The sequence below is a fragment of the Castanea sativa genome, chromosome 10 (genome assembly GCF_040712315.1).
Source record: "Castanea sativa cultivar Marrone di Chiusa Pesio chromosome 10, ASM4071231v1".
NCBI lineage: Eukaryota > Viridiplantae > Streptophyta > Magnoliopsida > Fagales > Fagaceae > Castanea > Castanea sativa.
In genome coordinates this window covers 2,561,578-2,580,605 of record NC_134022.1, presented here as the reverse complement: position 1 = coordinate 2,580,605, position 19,028 = coordinate 2,561,578, and the positions used below count along the sequence as shown (strand labels likewise).

The 19,028-nt window shown below is 43.4% G+C and overlaps 1 protein-coding gene across 1 annotated transcript; it reads right to left on the bottom strand.

The window, feature by feature from the left end:
• Nucleotides 1-4,691: 4,691 nt before the first annotated feature.
• LOC142613482 (uncharacterized) lies at nucleotides 4,692-7,084 on the bottom strand. Its single transcript, XM_075785844.1, has 4 exons — nucleotides 6,429-7,084; nucleotides 5,766-6,212; nucleotides 4,949-5,201; nucleotides 4,692-4,697 (listed from the first exon to the last, which is right to left on the bottom strand). Exons 1-4 carry the CDS (start codon nucleotides 7,082-7,084, stop codon nucleotides 4,692-4,694), a joined length of 1,362 nt encoding a protein of 453 aa, XP_075641959.1.
• Between the last annotated feature and the right edge of the window lie 11,944 nt (nucleotides 7,085-19,028).

The following is a 19,028-nucleotide window of genomic DNA, read 5'->3' as shown; positions in this document are numbered from 1 at the left end:
CATTTTTTTAAAGGCTTTTTTGGTGTGTGTATATAAATTACTTATCTAATAAAAAAGTGTATGTATATATAATAAAAAAGCATGTGTATATATATGTGTGTGTAGAGTTTGTTTTGATAGATATATTAGTATCACAACTTTGCCCTCTAAACAAAAATTCTTGGTATCGCCCCTTTTTATGTGTTGATAAATTTGGAGATGTTTGTTTGTTTGCAAGAGACAAACAAGAGTGGTGGAATGGAAAGGAAAGGAAATAATAGAAGAAGCAGATGGTTTTATTTATTTGAGCTTTTTTGTGATTGGTTGGCAGGGAATTGAATGGTGTTTATAATTATGAGAAGATTCCAAACAGTAACCTGCACCAGAAACTCATGCCTCGAATGTTATCAGACCATTTTCCAGTCTTGTTATGTGGCTCCGATCAGAAGGATTGATTGGTGGAGGCAATACAATAATCAGTGATGATGTTGGGAATATCACCAGTAAGTTGCAATCACTCTCCAACTCGAATCAAACCTGCAAAAAGAAAACAAAGAGACCTAAAAGAGGGCACCGGTGTGGTGCCGGCCAAAAACCCTCCGAAGGTCAAGTTAGAATTTATTCTCAACCCTAAAGTGCTAGAATTGGGTCAAATGTGCGTACCTTTAGTCATGGGGATTTTGGATGTATTTATAGAGGCGTAGAGTCGGCTCTTTTTTCCTTGATTACCAAGCTCTTTCCTTATAAAGCTCCTTTGATTAAGGCTAATGTGCAGCGCAAGAATTCTTCGTATTCACGTTTGCGTGAGTCGCACTCAAGGCCACGTCAGCCCTAATCTCATGGCGTGGTTTGAGGGGGCCAGGAGAGCGATGTATAAATTCTTTCCGACCGTCTACCTCCGATCCGTCCTCTCTTAAACCACATTACCCGTCACTTCAATTCAATCATACCCGTCAGACCGTCATGATAGTTTTACCCACATCAGATGCCCCCTCATTCCGCGATACCGTCATCTTTACGGAACGGTATCTCGGAATGACAGTTATAGTTTCTGACGAACAGGCTGGAAGCTGTCATAAATGCTCAGGGACACGTGGGGAGATTTCACTGGTCGTTTGCTGGAATCGAGGCGTCGCTTCGTTTATCGCGCCGTTCCCCCTATATATATATATATATCACCCATCGTATTCATTTTTACACTTTTTTGAGAACTTTCTGATCAGAGCGCAACCGTCATCTCTTCTCAGCGAGCAACCGTCTTCTTTGGAGGCCGAGACACAACGTGGTGATAACTTTCTCCGTCGTGCGCGCCTCGCCGTCTACTTGTAAGCTTTTCTCACCGTCTGCTTGTAAGCTATTTATATGGTGTTTTATTCCTTATTTTTCTTGTTAGTCCCGTCGCCGGTATAAATCTAGAGCCTTAGGTTTCCTTTACCCGTCGCATGTAGGTGTCAGATGTTTAGTGAGGCGTCGAGTAGTCAGTCTTGTGCCCGCGAGGGAGCGGGTTACGAAGAGGTGTTTCCGTCAGGTCAAGCAGACCAGGACACCTCCAGCGAGGGGAGGGAACCGTCATCAAGCTCTCCTTCCCATGAGGAAGACGAAGGGCAGGATGGAAATGGGTCAGAGTACGATTCGTCCGATAACCTAGACGGTGTCGACCCTCCTATTCAATCCGTCATTGGACCTGACGGCTTCAGGGAGTTCGTTCTGCTGCCTTTGTGGACGGTAAACGACTTCGTGACAACTATTAAGCCAGCGCACTTCAATACGCTGAGGCAAAAGTATCAAATACCCGACACCATATCCATCCGTCTACCGTTCAAATCAGAAAAGTGTTATTACCGCGGCCTCGAAGACGTCGGTGTCTACGAGCAAATGCTAAAAGCGGGGCTCCGGTTCCCCTTAAGTGCATTGCACCGTCGCCTCCTCCAGTACCTAGGTCTAGCCGTCACCCAGATATCTCCGAACGCATGGAGGGTTTTCCTTAGCGTTGAGGTACTGTATGGCGTCATGTCTGACGGTGCCAGACGGTTAACGGTGGAAGAATTCTTTCATTGTTACCGTCCATCTGAAATCACAAAGTCCAAAGGGATGTACAGCTTTGTACCAAGGAGTCCGGTACTCAGGCTAGTATCCGAGACCCCAGATTCCAACCGTAATTGGAAGGGTCGTTACTTCTTCCTCCGAGGGGATAACTGGATGTGTCGTCCAGGCGACGACGACTACATGCCGGTTGATAAAACCTGGGGTATAATGCCCCCGTCCGGTACGAGCCCATCTATTCATCAACCGTCATTTGTTTCATGAATTTCATCTTACCCCTTTTTTTTTTTCTTTTTTTTTTTTTTAGCAAGGGACCGTCCACCTATCTCGACCGAACAGTTTGGTTTCTTGGAGAAAATTTTCCAGAAGACGAAGTTATCTGAACGGACCTGGTCGAAGCTCGTCACCTTGGACACGTTACATTGGTACTGTGAAGGTCCCGAACCCACACCCGTCGCCAGAAGATACGATACAGGTGTACGTAAACGTAAGTGCTGGAATCCTTCCGTCGATAGTCTGCCCTTATGTTGCTTTTTATTGACCGTCTTCCTTTGCAGAAATGGACGATGCTAGGAGACGGGCGCTCATCAAACAAGCAGCCAAGAAGAAGAAGGTGAGCGATGCTCCAAAGGCTGATCCGTCACAGCCGGCACTTAAAAGGCCATCCGTCGAAAGGGTGGACCGTCATTCGAAGAAGCAAAAGCTTGTGACGGGTCTACCCGCTGCTCAGGGGGCCGGCACGGCGAAACCGGCCACTAAACTTGGAATCGGCAAGGGGAAGGGTTTGATGACCAACCCTGACTCCGCGAAGGAGAAACCCCCCGTCCTACTTCGTGAAGACCCCCAATACGCTCTCCGTCGTATAGGTTCCATCATCAGCGATGACGACTATGAGGACTTGGGGAACCATGCCACCGAGACCATGGGGGACTCTTGTCTGTATAGCTTAGCCCAGGTCAGCTTCCGTCATAAGCCCTTAACTTTGTTTAGTTCTTTGCCATCATGAGCTGATTTCTGGTTGAACCGTCACAGGGTGTGTTAATGGCCAAGGGCTTGTCAGACCGTTGTCTTTCTCAGGAAAGAGCCCTTGAGCGAGTTCGCGCTAAGGCAAAGGCGACGGCGGAAGAGCTGGACGAGTTGAAGTTGTGGCGGGTCTGTCATGAGCAGAAGCTGACGCTCTCCGAACAAGCTTGCGAAAATTTAGAGAAGGAGGTGGAGCTGCTAAGGAAGAAAGTGAAATCTCATGAGGACGACATTCAACAGGCGAAAATTGACGTCGTTAATGAATATCGAGACTCCAACGCACTTCTGACGGAGCTGGGTTCCTCCTTCAACGACGGGTTCGATGATTGTCTCCGTCAGGTTAAGGCATCGTTCCCTGATTTGAACCTAGCTCATATAACCATAGATGCTGAGGCCCGAACCCCTGCTCATACCATCGACTCCGAAGGGACTGAGGAACTCTTCGGCGAGGTTCTGGATGACGACGGGCTTGTTAAAGCAACAGAGGAAAAGACCGTCACGGAGCCTGTACAGCCGTCGCCTGAAGTTCCTGAGGAACCCGTCATTGTTAAAGACTAGTTTAATTTGTAGCTATAACGAACAAGTTCATTTTCCGTATTCTGTTAAACTCTTTTGGACCCCTTTTTGTCGAACTGTACGGTATCATTTGTAACTCTTTGATAACCCGTTAATGTTTTGATCCGTCACTTTATGCCTTGCCTGATATTTTTAATATGCCATGGACTATCCGTCCGTTTTGATTGAATATCACTTTTCAGCTCTTCAGTGGATCCGTCCACAGATGGTTTTTGCTCTTCTGAAAACCCGTCCTCTTCGTGGATTTTTATCTTTTCGTTATCCGTCCATTTTGTGGACTTGTAGACTGTTCATATCTTGGATGGTCCGTCCACTCTGTGGACTTGCTTGTTGGATGATCCGTCCACTTTGTGGACGTACATGTTGGTCATGATCCGTCCACTTTGTGGACTCGTAGTTTGTTCATCCTTTGGAGGATCCGTCCACTTCGTGGATTTGTAGTTTGTTCATCCTTTGGATGATCCGTCCACTTATGGACTTGTAGTGTGCTCATCCTTTGGAGGATCCGTCCACTTCGTGGACTTGTAGTTTGTTCATCCTTTGGATGATCCGTCCACTTATGGACTTGTAGTGTGTTCATCCTTTGGATGATCCGTCCACTTGGAGGACTTGTAGTTTGTTCATCCTTTGGATGATCCGTCCACTTGGTGAACTTGTAGTGTGTTCATCCTTTGGATGACCCGTCCACTTATGGACTCGTAGTTTGTTCATCCTTTGGATGATCCGTCCACTTGGTGAACTTGTAGTATGTTCATCCTTTGGATGATCCGTCCACTTGGTGGACTCGTAGTTTGTTCATCCTTTGGATGATCCGTCCACTTATGGACTCGTAGTTTGTTCATCCTTTGGATGATCCGTCCACTTGGTGAACTCATAGTTTGTTCATCCTTTGGAAGATCCGTCCACTTCGTGGACTTGTAGTTTGTTCATCCTTTGGATGATCCTTCCACTTATGGACTTGTAGATTTTTCACCAGCATGCATTCCGTATTTTCTGAATAAAAATTCCTCTCATAAGTTTAACAAACCAGATTGTCATTTGAAAAGAAAACATAAGTAGAGAAGTAAAAGCTATGACTGTTTAAAAATTAAACAAAAAATTAGGCAGTAGATATCGTCTTCTGATTGCTGCACTATTGGTAGTACTTCTTCAGGTGCTCCGTGTTCCAGGGATGGCCCAACTTCCTTCCGTCTAGCGTCTCTAGGTAGTACGTTCCTTTCTGGTGCCATGAGATGATTCTGTACGGGCCTTCCCAGTTAGGACCCAGCTTTCCTAGGGATGCATCCTTCGTAGCGCCAAGCACTCTTCGTAACACCAGATCTCCAACCTTGAAGTCTCGATGCCGGACCTTGGAGTTGTAGTGTTTCGCCATCATGTCTTGGTACCGTGCCAGTCTCTGTTCTGCGTTTGCCCTAACTTCATCGACAAGATCAAGCTCCAGTCGTAATGCCTCAACGTTCTTGTTCTCGTCATAGCTTTCCACGCGATAGCTCGTCAACCCCACTTCTGCCGGTATGAGGGCTTCAGCACCAAACGCCAATCGAAATGGCGTCTCTCCTGTTGGCGTCCTTGCAGTTGTTCTGTACGCCCACAGCACACTCGGTAGTTCATCTGGCCATATGCCTTTTGCCCCCTCGAGCCGGGTCTTGATAATTTTCAGCAAGGATCGGTTCGTGACTTCGACTTGTCCGTTGGCCTGGGGGTGTGCGAGCGACGAATAGTGGTTCTTGATACCTAGCTGAGAGCAGAAGTCTCGGAATGCATCATTGTCGAATTGCTTCCCATTGTCGGAAACGAGCACTCTCGGGATCCCATATCGGCAAATAATACTTCTCCATACAAAGCTGCGAATGTTTTTCTCCGTGATAGTTGCAAGGGCTTCGGCTTCCACCCACTTGGTGAAGTAGTCGATGCCAACTACCAAGAACTTCAGTTGTCTTGCTGCTATTGGAAATGGGCCCATGATATCTAACCCCCATTGTGCAAACGGCCATGGGGCCGTCATGGGTGTGAGTTCCTCCGTCGGCTGTCTAATGAGGTTGCCAAACCGTTGACACTTGTCGCAGGCTCTGACGTGCGTATGGGCGTCCTTTTGCATTGTCGGCCAGTAGTACCCCGCTCGTAGTAGCTTGTGCACCAGAGACCTTGATCCCGAGTGGTTTCCACAGATTCCCTCGTGAACTTCCCTCATTACGTAGTCGGCTTCGTCATGGCCGAGGCACCTTAGATACGGTCGGGAGAATCCTCTTTTGTAGAGGATGCCTTTAATCAGTACGAATCGGGCAGCCTTAACTTTCAACTTTCTTGCGTCTTGCCTGCTGTCTGGCAGCTTCCCGTCCTTAAGGTAAGCCACGATCGGAGCCGTCCAATCGTCCTCAGTGCTTAATTCCTGTACCCGCACGTTATCTAGTAGCGATGAATATTGGACAAAGGATAATACCTGTTCTGGAGCGGCCATTGGTTCGGCCGAAGCAGCCTTGGCGAGTCGGTCTGCCTCTTGATTCTCTTCTCTTAGGACCTGAGCTATCGTGAATTGGAGGTTACTCGCTAGTTCCTTCACTTTTTCGAGGTACCCCCTCATTCGTTCATTCCTGCAATCATAGTTCCCATTGACTTGGCTGGCTACGACTTGAGAGTCGGAGTAGACTGCTGCCTTCCTTGCCCCAGCTGCTGTTGCAAGTTCCAATCCCGCCACCAGGGCCTCATACTCTACTTCGTTGTTCGTAGTGGGGAACTCCAGACGGATCATGCATTCGATCTTATCTCCTTCCGGTGTGTGGAGTACAACTCCGACTCCTCCCGCATGCCTATTAGAGGATCCGTCTATGTGAATTCTCCATGTGGGCGTCTCTTCTGCCCCGTGCTCCTCAGTCGTAGTGAATTCTGCGATGAAGTCTGCCAATATTTGCCCTTTCATCGCTGTTCGTGGCTGGTATCGGATATCATACTCACTCAACTCAATCGCCCATAAAGCCATCCACCCAGAAGTTTCAGGATTATTCATCGCTCTTCGCAGGGGCTGGTCCGTTAGGACTATTATGGGATGTGCTTGAAAATACGGCTTCAGCTTTCGTGCCGCGGTTAGGAGGGCGAAGGCAATTTTCTCCATCCGTGGATATCTCTCCTCCGCACCCCTTAGCGCTCGGCTCACAAAGTACACGGGCTTCTGCATCTTTCCTTCCTCCCTAATGAGAGCCGCACTTATGGCTGCTGGCGAGACGGCAAGGTACAGGAATAACTCCTCCCCTGGTGTGGACGGACTAAGCAGTGGCGGTGCGGAGAGATATACTTTTAACTCCTCAAATGCCTTTTGGCATTCGTCCGTCCATTCGAAAGATCTTCTTAGTGTTTTGAAGAAAGGCAGACATTTGTCCGTTGCCCTTGATACAAACCTGTTCAGAGCTGCTATCTTCCCTGTCAAACTTTGCACTTCCTTCACCGTTCTTGGGGGAGACAGCCCCATAATTTCTTCCACTTTCTCGGGGTTGACTTCTATGCCCCGCTGGGACACCATGAAGCCTAGGAACTTTCCTGCGGTCACTCCGAATGCGCACTTGCTTGGGTTCAGTTTCATTTTGTACGTTCGAAGAATGTTGAAAGTCTCCTGTAGATCCCTCAGATGATCCGACACCTTTACACTCTTCACCAGCATGTCATCTACATAGACCTGGACGTTCCGGCCAATCTGGTGCGCGAACATTTTGTTCATCAATCGCTGGTACGTGGCCCCTGCATTCTTCAGTCCGAACGGCATCACTTGGTAGCAGAAAAGCCCTTGGCTTGTCACAAACGACGTTTTCTCTTGATCCGTTTCCTCCAGCTTGATCTGGTTGTACCCTGAGAAGGCGTCCATGAAGCTCAACAACTCATGTCTAGCGGTGGAGTCCACTAAAGCGTCAATGCGTGGGAGCGAGTAACTGTCTTTAGGGCACGCTCTATTCAGGTCCGTGAAGTTGACGCACATTCTCCACTTTCCATTTGACTTTTTAACCATCACCACGTTTGCCAGCCAGTCAGGGTAGTATACCTCTCATATGAAGTTTGCTTCCCGTAGCTTCTGCACTTCCTCTGCCGCTGCACGATCCCGTTCAGGGGCGAATACGCGCTTCTTTTGTCGAACTGGAGAGAACGAAGGCGACACGTTCAATTTGTGGACAATGACTGCTGGATCTATTCCTGGCATGTCCTCATGGCTCCACGCGAATACGTCTTGGTTCTCTCTGAGGAATAGCAGAAGCGCATGTCGAACCGTTTGGCCTATCGAGGTTCCTATCCTGGTGGTCCGATCGATCCTTGAATCGTCCAGTTGCACCTCCTCCAATCTTTCCACGGGTTCTGCCGCTGTTCTCTGCTCCTCGATGTTCATTGCCTGTACATGGTCATCCATCTCCATCATGGCCACGTAACATTCCCGTGCGGCCACCTGATTTCCGCGCAGTTCTCCAACTCCATGCTCGGTGGGGAACTTGATCATCAAATGGTAGGTAGAAGTGACGGCCTTCCATGCGTTGAGAGTGGGTCGCCCTAGTATCGCATTATACGCTGAGGAGCAATCAACCACTAGGAAGGAAACATTCTTGGTTACTTGCTGCGGGTAGTCTCCTACCGTCACTGCCAAGGTGACGGATCCTAAAGGATGGACCCGGGTTCCCCCGAAGCCGACGAGGGGTGTGCATGCCGGGACCAGTCGCTCTTTTGCAATCCCCATCTGTTGGAACGCGGGGTAGTAAAGGATGTCCGCCGAGCTCCCGTTGTCCACCAGAACTCGGTGAACGTTGAAGTCGCTGACCTGTATACTAACCACAAGCGCGTCGTCATGAGGGTGGTGAAGGCGTCGGGCCTCTTCTTCAGAAAACTCGATGCTGGAGCTGTTCCGCCGTATTCTTTCAAGTGAAGAGCCCGTTGACTGGACATTTTGTACGGCCCGTAGATAGGTCTTTCTGGCTTTTTTAGACGACCCCGTTGGTGTACTGCCCCCCATTATCATCCGTATGTCCGCGACTGGTGGTTTGGGACGCTCGTTTTCCCGTCTTTGACCCTGCTCCTAGGGCTGATCCGTTCTCTCTTTTCTCACGAACCTCTGCAACCTTCCTTGCCTGATGAGGGCTTCGATCTGTTGCTTCAGGTCGTAACAGTCCATCGTATCATGGCCGTGGTCACGATGAAAGCGGCAGTATCTATCTCGTGGCCTTTTGTTCGGATCACCCTTCAATTTGCCCGGGAACGTCAGGGTTCCTTCATCTTTGATTTGCATTAACACCTGGTCAATCGGGGCGGTGAGGGGGGTGAAACTCGTAAACCTCCCCGAAGGTGGTTTGGATCTCCGATCTTCCCGTCGATCTTCCCGTCGATCTCTGGTTCTTGCCGCTTTTCGTCCATTATCTGGTTTCGTATCCTCCTGTCTTTCCCTTTTTCCGGGTTTATAGTCGTCCCTGGCTAGCAGGGCGTCCTCTGCGTTCATATACTTTGTCGCCCTGTAGTATACATCGGACATAGTTTTTGGGTCATTTTTACATAGAGAGAACAAGAAATTACCCTCTCGTAGCCCGTTCGTGAACGCTGCCACCAATATCTTGTCATCTGCGTCGTCTATCAAGAGGGACTCCTTATTGAAGCGGGCTATATAGGACCTTAGTGTCTCGTCTTCTCGTTGCTTAATACCCAGTATACATGCAACAGACTTCTTATGACGATGGCTCCCAATAAAGTGTGACACGAACTGTGCGCCTAGCTCCTTGAAAGTGCCGATGGAATTTGGCGTCAGCCTTCTGTACCAATCCCTTGCAGGTCCTTTCAAAGTGGTGAGAAAAGCCCTGCACATTATCTCATCCGGTACACCCTGAAGATGCATTAGGGTTCGGAAGGACTCCAAGTGATCCACTGGGTCTTTAGATCCGTCGTAGTTTTCCACATGGGGCATACGAAATTTCGGAGGAACGGGGCACGTGTTCACCAAAGCCGTGAAGGGCGAATCCGTTCTGTGGACTAGGTCGTCCAGGTTGCTGGATACCCGGCCCTTAAGGGCGTTCATCATCGCATCCATGCGTTCCCTCATCTCCTGCATTTCAGCGGTGATATGAGGTTGCATGGAGTCCAAAGCAGACGGCGGGTTCGTCTCCTGCCGTTCCTGTCTGGTCGGTGCAGTGCTACCTTCAGGCCTGACGCGATCCCTCCCCTCCGGGCTCGCGACTTCCTGGTCCTCCTGTGGTTCACTTTGGCGCGCGGTCATCTGCCGTAGTTGCTCCTCCAAGTCGTTATTCTGCTTAGTGAGGCGCTCGACGGCAGCAGCAAGCGTCTGAACTTGTCTTTCTAGCGCTGTAGCGTGCGGTTCTTCGCCCTGATTGTTGACTGTCGCCATTGATCTGGTGAGTACCATGCAACTTTTCGTCTTTGGAATAGAGCAAAGGCTGAATCAGTTTTCCTTTCACTCTCGTCCCCACAGACGGCGCCAACTGATGATGTTGGGAATATCACCAGTAAGTTGCAAGCACTCTCCAACTCGAATCAAACCTGCAAAAAGAAAACAAAGAGACCTAAAAGAGGGCACCGGTGTGGTGCCGGCCAAAAACCCTCCGAAGGTCAAGTTAGAATTTCTTCTCAACCCTAAAGTGCTAGAGTTGGGTCAAATGTGCGTACCTTTAGTCATGGGGATTTTGGATGTATTTATAGAGGCGTAGAGTCGGCTCTTTTTTCCTTGATTACCAAGCTCTTTCCTTATAAAGCTCCTTTGATTAAGGCTAATGTGCAGCGCAAGAATTCTTCGTATTCACGTTTGCGTGAGTCGCACTCAAGGCCACGTCAGCCTTAATCTCATGGCGTGGTTTGAGGGGGCCAGGAGAGCGATGTATAAATTCTTTCCGACCGTCTACCTCCGATCCGTCCTCTCTTAAACCACATTACCCGTCACTTCAATTCAATCATACCCGTCAGACCGTCATGATAGTTTTACCCACATCAATCAGGGTCAGGGGTTCCCTAGTTTTATCTTGGCTCAAAAGCTGAAAGTGTTGAAGAACGATTTGAGTGTATTTGGAATAAAGAGGTCTTTGGAGACGTGCGGGTGAAACAAGAAAAAAAAATCTTGTTGCGGGAGGTTACTCTTCTAGATAGTTTGCAGGAGGTGAGAAGTTTAACAAGTGGGAAATTCTTAGGAGGGAGGCAGTCAAAGCTGATTTAGAAACCATTTTGCTTATGGAGGAGATTAGTTGGCGACAGAATTCACGAGCTGTGTACATTAAGGAAGGTGACAGGAATATGCTTCTTCTTTTTTACAGATTGGCTAATTCACACAGGAGGAACAATTTCATTGGTAGTCTTCAGGTGGGGGATAGCATTTCAGTTGACCAAGAGGAGATTCAGAATAGTTTTGAGCAGTACTTTAGTGACTTATTCAAGGAACCTCAATCTTGGCATCCTAAACTAGATGGAATTCAGTTTGACATGTTGGAAGATGGAGAAGCAATAGAGACAGAGGATTTATTCACAGAAGAAAAGGTGTTTCAAGCTTTATACTCTGTCTCTGTTGATAGTGATAAGGCTCCAGGTCTTGATGACTTTACTATAGATTTCTTTCAGAAATGTTGGAATGTGGTGAAGGGTGATATTATTTGGTTCTTTCACAATTTCCATTATAAAGAAATGTTTGAGAGAAGTCTCAATCCCACTTTCATCTCTCTTATTCCAAAAAAAGTAGGGACTGGGGAGTTAAGAGGATTTCAGGCCTATTAGCCTCATTGGAAGTGTATACAAAATATTGGCGAAAGTTCTTGCGAATAGGGTGAAGAAGGTGTTAGATAAACTAATATCCAACACTCCAAATGCTTTTGCAGGCAGCAAACAAATTTTAGAGTTAGTATTAATCGCAAATGAGTGTGGATAGTCCACTTTGATCTGGAGTTCTAGGGGTTAGGTGCGAATTGGATCCGGAGAAGGCTTATGACCATGTTAATTGGGAGTTCCTTTATTATTTATTTCAAAGATGTGGCTTTGGAGAGAAATGGAGGCGTTGGATCCAATTTTGTATTTTTAGGGTGCGATTTTCTACAGTTATTAATGGTACTCCTAAAGGCTTCTTTTCCAGTACTTGTGGGTTGCAATAAGGTGATCCCATTTCACCATTGTTGTCTGTTTTGGTAATGGAGGCATTTGGTAGATTGATGTTAAAAGCAAAGGAGGAAGGTTATATAGATGGTTTCCCAGTCTCTGCATCTGGTGGGGACTCTACGTCTATCTCTCATTTCTCGTTTGTAGATGATACATTGTCTTTTGTGATGCAGATATAGATCAGATACACCATCTCAGATACATTTTGTTGTGTTTTGAGGCTGTTTCTGGCCTTCATATTAATCTGGCTAAGTCTGAGATGGTACCTATTGGGATGGTTGCTATAATAGAGAGTGTGGATGGTTTTCTGGGTTGCAGTAATTCCTCTCTTCCTATGAAGTATCTGGGTCTAGATGCTTCTTACAAATCCTGTAGTATCTAGGATGGGATTGTTGAGAAAATGGAGAAGTTAGTGGGTTGGAAGAAATTATATCTTTCAAAGGGCGGTCATTTGACTTTGATGAAAAGTACACTATCTAATCTCCTTACATAATTTTTATCCCTTTTTCTAATACCAGCCAGTGTTGCTAAGAAGTTAGAGAAGATTCAATGGGATTTTTTTAGGGGAGGTCTTCATGGCGAGCACAAATTCCACTTGGTTGGTTGGTTTACGGTGTGTAAGCCAATACAACAAGGGGGATTTGGCATCAGCAAACTGTTATGTTTCAATCGTGCCTTACTGGGTAAATAGTTATGGAGATATGGTTTGGAACCAGAGTCTCTTTGGAGGAAGTCATTGATAGCAAATATGGTTATGATATTTGTCAGTGGACTCCAAAGAGGTGCAAGGGACTTATGCGGTGGGGCTTTGGAATTATATTAGAAAGGGATGGGATCAGTTTGCTTCACACATCCAATATGAGGTAGGGGATGGTTCCCAAGAGTTGTTTTGGAAGAATCATTGGGATGATAATAGTTCCTTTCAAGATAGACATCCGGAGCTGTTTAGATTTACTAGAGACAAAGATGCTCGAGTCTTTGACCGTATGGAATGGGTACATGGCAAGGCACACTGGAGACCTATTTTTATTTGAGATATTCAAGATTGGGAGTTGGAGTCTATGACTCAGTTTTTAGATGATTTGTATGCTGCACAGGTTGGTTCATCTGGTGGTGATAAGCTGGTTTGGCTCCCTTCCACCAACAAAGGGTTTCAAATCAAGAGTTATTACACAGTGATCAGTACTAGAGCAGCTCATACTCTTAATTTTCCTTGGAAGTGTGTTTGGAGAGGTATTTCCGCACCTAGTATCCTTATTTGTCTGGGAGGCAACACTGGTATAAATTCTAATGGCAAATAACCTCTGTAAAAGAGGTATTGTAATCATGGATTGGTGTTGCACATGTAAATTATTTGGTGAAACATTAAGTAATCTGTTGTCCTATTGTTCAATTGCCTATGATTTGTGGGGCTTTTTTTTTCTTCTGCACCATCAGGATTGCTTGGGTCATGCCAAATTCAATCAAGTCTATGATGGAGTCTTGAAGTGGAATGATGGGGTGCCGTAGGTATGGAACTATATGGCGGGCAGGGCCAGCCTGTATTCTATGGTGCATTTAGAGAGAGAAATCTGTGGAGATTTGTGGAGAAGAAGCTTTCTATACCGAATCTCATGTTTCTTTTCTTGAAAACTCTCTTTGAATGGGTGACACTATCTCAGCCTTTTTTCTTATGGATTTTTTCTACTCGTTGTACTTGTATCCCTAATCTTATAGCTTCCTTTTCTATCTTTTGTATCTTTCTATTTTTTAAATCTCTGAATACTTCCAGTATACACTTCTCCAAATTTAATAATTTACAATTACTTAACAAAAAAAAAAAACACCTCCTTTTTCATCTTGATAAGCTATTTGATTTTAGTTGTGCAAGAAGATCAACCTAACTTGATGGCCTATTCAGTTTTGCTGTTGGTTTGGTTTTTACATGTACGAGTGAGTAATTGGTCTATAAATTAATTTTTTTAATTTAAGATATCTTTTTGTACCCTACTCACATTTCACTTTATAAGATTGGAAGACTTGGTTTGCATAGAATCCTTATGAGATAGGTTATACTCATTCAGTGCTGTTTTATTGTTGTTCTATTCCATTTTGGAATACCCTAAAATGAGTTTCTTTTGGGAAGTTAATTAGTAAAAAAGAATTGTAATTAATCAAACTTCTTTTGGTTATCTTTTTTTTTTGCTGATTCAAGTTACTCTCTCTATGAATTAATCATAATTGGAAAACTATGTAATATATTCTATGATTTTTTTTTAAGTAATAATGATAATAATAATCTCTAAGCCTATCAACAATATCAATCGTAAGGTTCTTTATGTTGTGGGGCTTCTTCAAGAAGAAGTTGATTCAATGGTGTTTGTGAAGGTTGAGAAGGCTCCACTTAAGCTGACATAGGTGGTTTACATGCCCTGATACAGGATACTGTAGAGGCAGTTGAACTCCCTGGACTATATTATATTGTTGGTCAGAGTGCATATTTTCTATAATTACTATGAAGATTGCATGAACTTGAATGATCTTTGTCAAGTTTTAAAACTGAATGCTGTTGATATTGTATTTATTATGCAAAATATGATGGTGTGACACAAATATCCAGTGAAATAAATTTCTTAGACATAACCTGAACTGGACCTAAAACTCAATGACAGAAATTAAACATGTTTCTTTGGTTTTATTTGACAACATAGTGAGGCTTAAGGAGTAAACCCAATTCCATATACATGAGGTTCCGAAAAGTAAACCCTTTTTTTAGGAAAAGATAGAAAAACTATATTACTTAAAGGCAAATAGTAGAAAGATGTAATAGGAATACTAGGTACTATTACTGATCAAAAAAAACAAAAGTAAGCTAGGTACTAAGCATTATACAGAATTTGGTTCTATGCACTGAAAGGTGAAGCAGGCATCTTAGCAAAAGGGAAAGGTCAGGCTGATAGAGCATATTACATGGTACATTTTTCATATGCCTTTTGCAAAGGTAGTTATATTTTATGGAATACTTAAATGTGTACTTCATTGTTTTTAGGTGGTAGATCAACAGGTCTGATGTTCTGCATCATTTCTCATCATTCTAATGAAATTTCTATTCTTCATTTTATTAATTTCTTTCTTCTCTTTATTGGGATGGTCACTAAAGTTAGGATGTAATGTTTTATCAGGTTGAATGCATGTTCAAAACTAGGAGATGTGTCCAGATTCTTGATTCTATCAGAGTCTGTGGTTTCTTTTTCCTAAGAAAATGCCAAGCTTAGTGGCTGAAATTTACTGACATCCTTTACGAATTGATGTGATAGGAGAATATGTAATGTGTCACAGTAGTTAGTAAGATTGTGGATGTGTAATTGACTTCTAAACTTTTTCTTCCTGTGGATTTCTCCTTGATGTAATTGTTAAGTGGTTACCCACCACTTATTTTATTGGGAATCAGCAAAAAGTCAATTCACAAATACAACACTGGAATCTGTTGAAGAACTCTTCAAGGTACGTGCCTCAATGCCTTTTGTTCCTCATTTATTTGGGCATGTTGCAACAACATTTCAAAAATAATAACCTAACTGCATCCTATCATATTCGAGTACACTTTTAATATTATGGATTTGAAATAACATCTTATACCTAGTCATTTCAAGTTCACGTTCAAGTCCACATATTAATAAAGCTCAAAATCATCCATAAATTTCATCAATAGCAATTTTTTTACCTTTTCATCCACCAGTGGGACCGGAGTATTCTTGCTGCCACCTTCACTCGAGCCACTGTGGATGACATCCTGAGGATTAGGCTGGCCACGGAGAACACAAGGGATAAGTTGACGTGGAAGGAAAATAAGCTTCGGGAGTTTACGGTGATTTATATTTTTACTGGAAGAATACCAGAGGCTTGCAAAGTCTCCCCCCCGTAGAGGATGATTTATATTTTTACGTTGTATGCATGGCCCTCTTGTAATATGCATGGCCTTGTTTTTTTGTTTTAAGTCTTTACAGGTCCTGGAGTTTTGGGCCCATGGTTTTGATCTGGGCCGTTTTCTTTGGTTGTAAAGCTCCTGGGCCGGGCCTCCTTTGTTTTCTTTTATTTATCCTTTTGATTAATATATTTCTATCTATTCAGTCAAAAAAAGTCATTTAAACTTAAAAATTGAATTCCAAATATTTTGTTTTAAATGCTTCTATCCAAGTGAACCAATTACATCTTTTTCCTTGCTGTAATACAGAATTTGCTTCAAGAAAGAAATGAAGATCTGAATGCAAATATGTATATATAGAACTGACTTGAAGGGCCTCAACATTGTTGGTTGGGTGTGTCTCTTCCCCACACTTGCGGTAGCAGTCAAAATACTCTTTAAATCAATCACTAAACTAATCTTAAAGATTTAGAAGTGGAAATCTCTCCTGTGCTTACTATGTTGCATGTTTTTATGTCTCGTGTAAGTTATATGTATTGCGTTGTTAATTTTTAATGTCTGCTGCCTATATTATGTCATGTCCTAGCATCCCTCTTTAACTCCAATGGAGCTATGTTTAAAAAGAAAGCGGATAGGGATCTGTCTAGAGGCTGATAGCCCTTGCAATTCACCTGTTGCCCCCGCGCCTAGAGGGAATACACCTAATTTCCCCTGGAAAGAGACAAATAATCTGTAGTTTGCTTTCCAAAATTCAACTCTCCTTTTTTGGACTTCATGAATTCATATTTTATCAGTTTCTTACAGTCCATTGTTTAGAAGATGTTGTAACAGAGAAAAAAAAAATCTAAATATAAAATATTATAAAATTAATTGAGATATCCTATTTGTCCTCTGTTTTTTGGAATACCTGATTTTGGACGTATGTTTAATTTCACTGGATCAATAGCCATGAATCCCATTTTTGACAATGGAGCTTTCCATGCAGGGACGGAGCTACAGTTTGGCATTGGGGGGCCATTGCCCCCCCGAGATTTTGAAAAACCAACAGCCATATATATGCAATAGGCTTGAGTTACAATTTAGGCCCAAGAAGAATTAAACCTGCCCCCCATCTCCAAACTCTTGGCCCCTTAAAAAAAAATGTCTAAGCAACACAACAAACCAACCCAAATAATAAGACAGATCAGCCCAAACAATTTAGTGTACGTGAATAGCAAACATTTCTTTTCACTTCCTCCATGCCCATTTATGTATTTTGTTTATCTCTTGGAATCTCCCTCCATACCCATTTATATTATTTGTGTCTCTGTTTGTGATTGCATTGTTGTTGTTTTTTTTAAATTTTATTTTAAATTTTTCTTCGTGAAATATGTTGCAAAACTATGAAGTGTTGAGTGTGTGAGTGTGACCTATTATAACTTATAAAGAGAATAGATTGAGTGAGTAATTACTAAAAAGTTACTTAGTAAAGTTAAAGAAACTTATTAAAAAAAGAAGTATAGTTAAAGAAAAAAATAATTGTACAGTTAATAAAAACATTTGGTTGGCTAATGGATTGTCGAGGGAAATGTGTTAACTATAACAAGCTAATAAATTTATAAATTGAAAACTAAATTATGAATTGATAAGAAATAAATTTATAATTAATTTCTTATGCATACTATCTGCATTCTTATATTTGTCTTTATTTAGTAATAATAATTAGTCCTTTTGTTCTTATAAAAAAATAAAAATGAGCCCTTTTGTGAGATTCAATCTTAGAAGAATTTTGCCCCGCCTAACTCGAAGTTCTGGCTCCGTCTCTGTTTCCATGCATGCAAGATAGGCAAGTGGCCCCCTGTATGCATAGAGAACTACGCACCCACCCACATAATTGCCACAATTTTGGGCAATTGCACAACTCTTCTTTTTTTCAAGCAGCTAACCAGCTATTTCCCTTCATGCAGTTAAATTTTTTGGTCACAGAGAATAGGCAAAGAGAGATTGTTGACACAGTAAGAGGGGGTGCAGGCAGAAAGTCTTCATGCACTGCTCTCAGTTGCCATTCAGTATGTTTATTCTAATCCAGAGGATTGCCCCACAATGCAAAGGGTGGTCCGATTACTTGAATCAGAGGTCATGACCCCATGCCCAAGTAACTTCTATGATTATGAAGTTTGATGAAAAATTGTATGATCTGAATAAAACTGTACAATCAGAGGTATTTATACAAGAATTACCCACCTAACTAATCCCAAATTATACGGAGCTATTCCCTCCAAAACTAACACCAGCTACTAACACATGTCCATAAGTATCTCTACTACTACCAACACTACAAAACTACCAGTAGCATAGTATAAAGAATCAAACTATAAAGAATGAAACAACTACATGTCGTTTATACAGAAATAACAATTGAATCTTTGTACTTGTCCTACTCTGGTTGTAGCTTGGAACTTGCAGCTTGAAACTCTTCTTTCTAATACTCCCCCTCAAGAGGAATAGGGGAATGTATATTCACCAAGTTCATCTTGGATAGCAAGTGAGAAAACTGTGGGAAACTTAGAGCCTTTGTCAATAAATCTCCAACCTGAGCCTTAGTTCTAACATGTAGCAGCCTTATCACCTTAGCTAGTACTTTATCCCTGACAATGTGGCAATCTATTTCAATGTGTTTCGTTCTCTCATGGAACACGGGATTTGCTCCAATGTGTAAAGTAGCCTGACTATCATTGAAGAGCAGGGCTGCCTTAGGATGTGCAACCTTAATATCCGTAAGAAAGCTAAGCAACCACACAATTTCACAAACAGCATCAGCCATTGCTCTATATTCTGCCTCTGCTGATGACCTGGAGATTGTTTCTTTCTTCTTAGACTTCCAAGAAACAAGAGAATCTCCAATAAAGACACAGTAGCCTGTGGTTGATCTTCGGGTATCAGGGCATGCAACCCAATCTGCATCTGTAAAGGCTTTAACATGCAATTCAGACTAACTAGAAAACAACAAACCCTGTCCAGGTGTTCCTTTCATATAGTGTAAAACTCTATTTGCAGCTTGAAGGTGTGGTAACCTAGGCTTAGCCATAAACTGACTTAGTTTATGGACTGCAAAGGTGATATCAGGTCTTGTGATAGTTAGGTAGAGCAGTCTTCCAATTAACCTTCTATATATGCTAGGGTCTTTTAATTCCTTCCCTTCAAACTTACTCAATTTCAAAATTTGCTCCATGGGTGTCTTTGCTAGCTTACAACCTAACAACTCTGCATCCTCTAGAAGTTCTAAAGCATACTTCCTTTGACACAAGTGTATACCTTCTCTGGATCTTGCCATCTCCAAACCCAAAAAGAACTTTAAATCTCCCAAGTCCTTAAGCTTGAACTGCTTATCCAACAACACTTTAAGCTCATCTACTTCCTT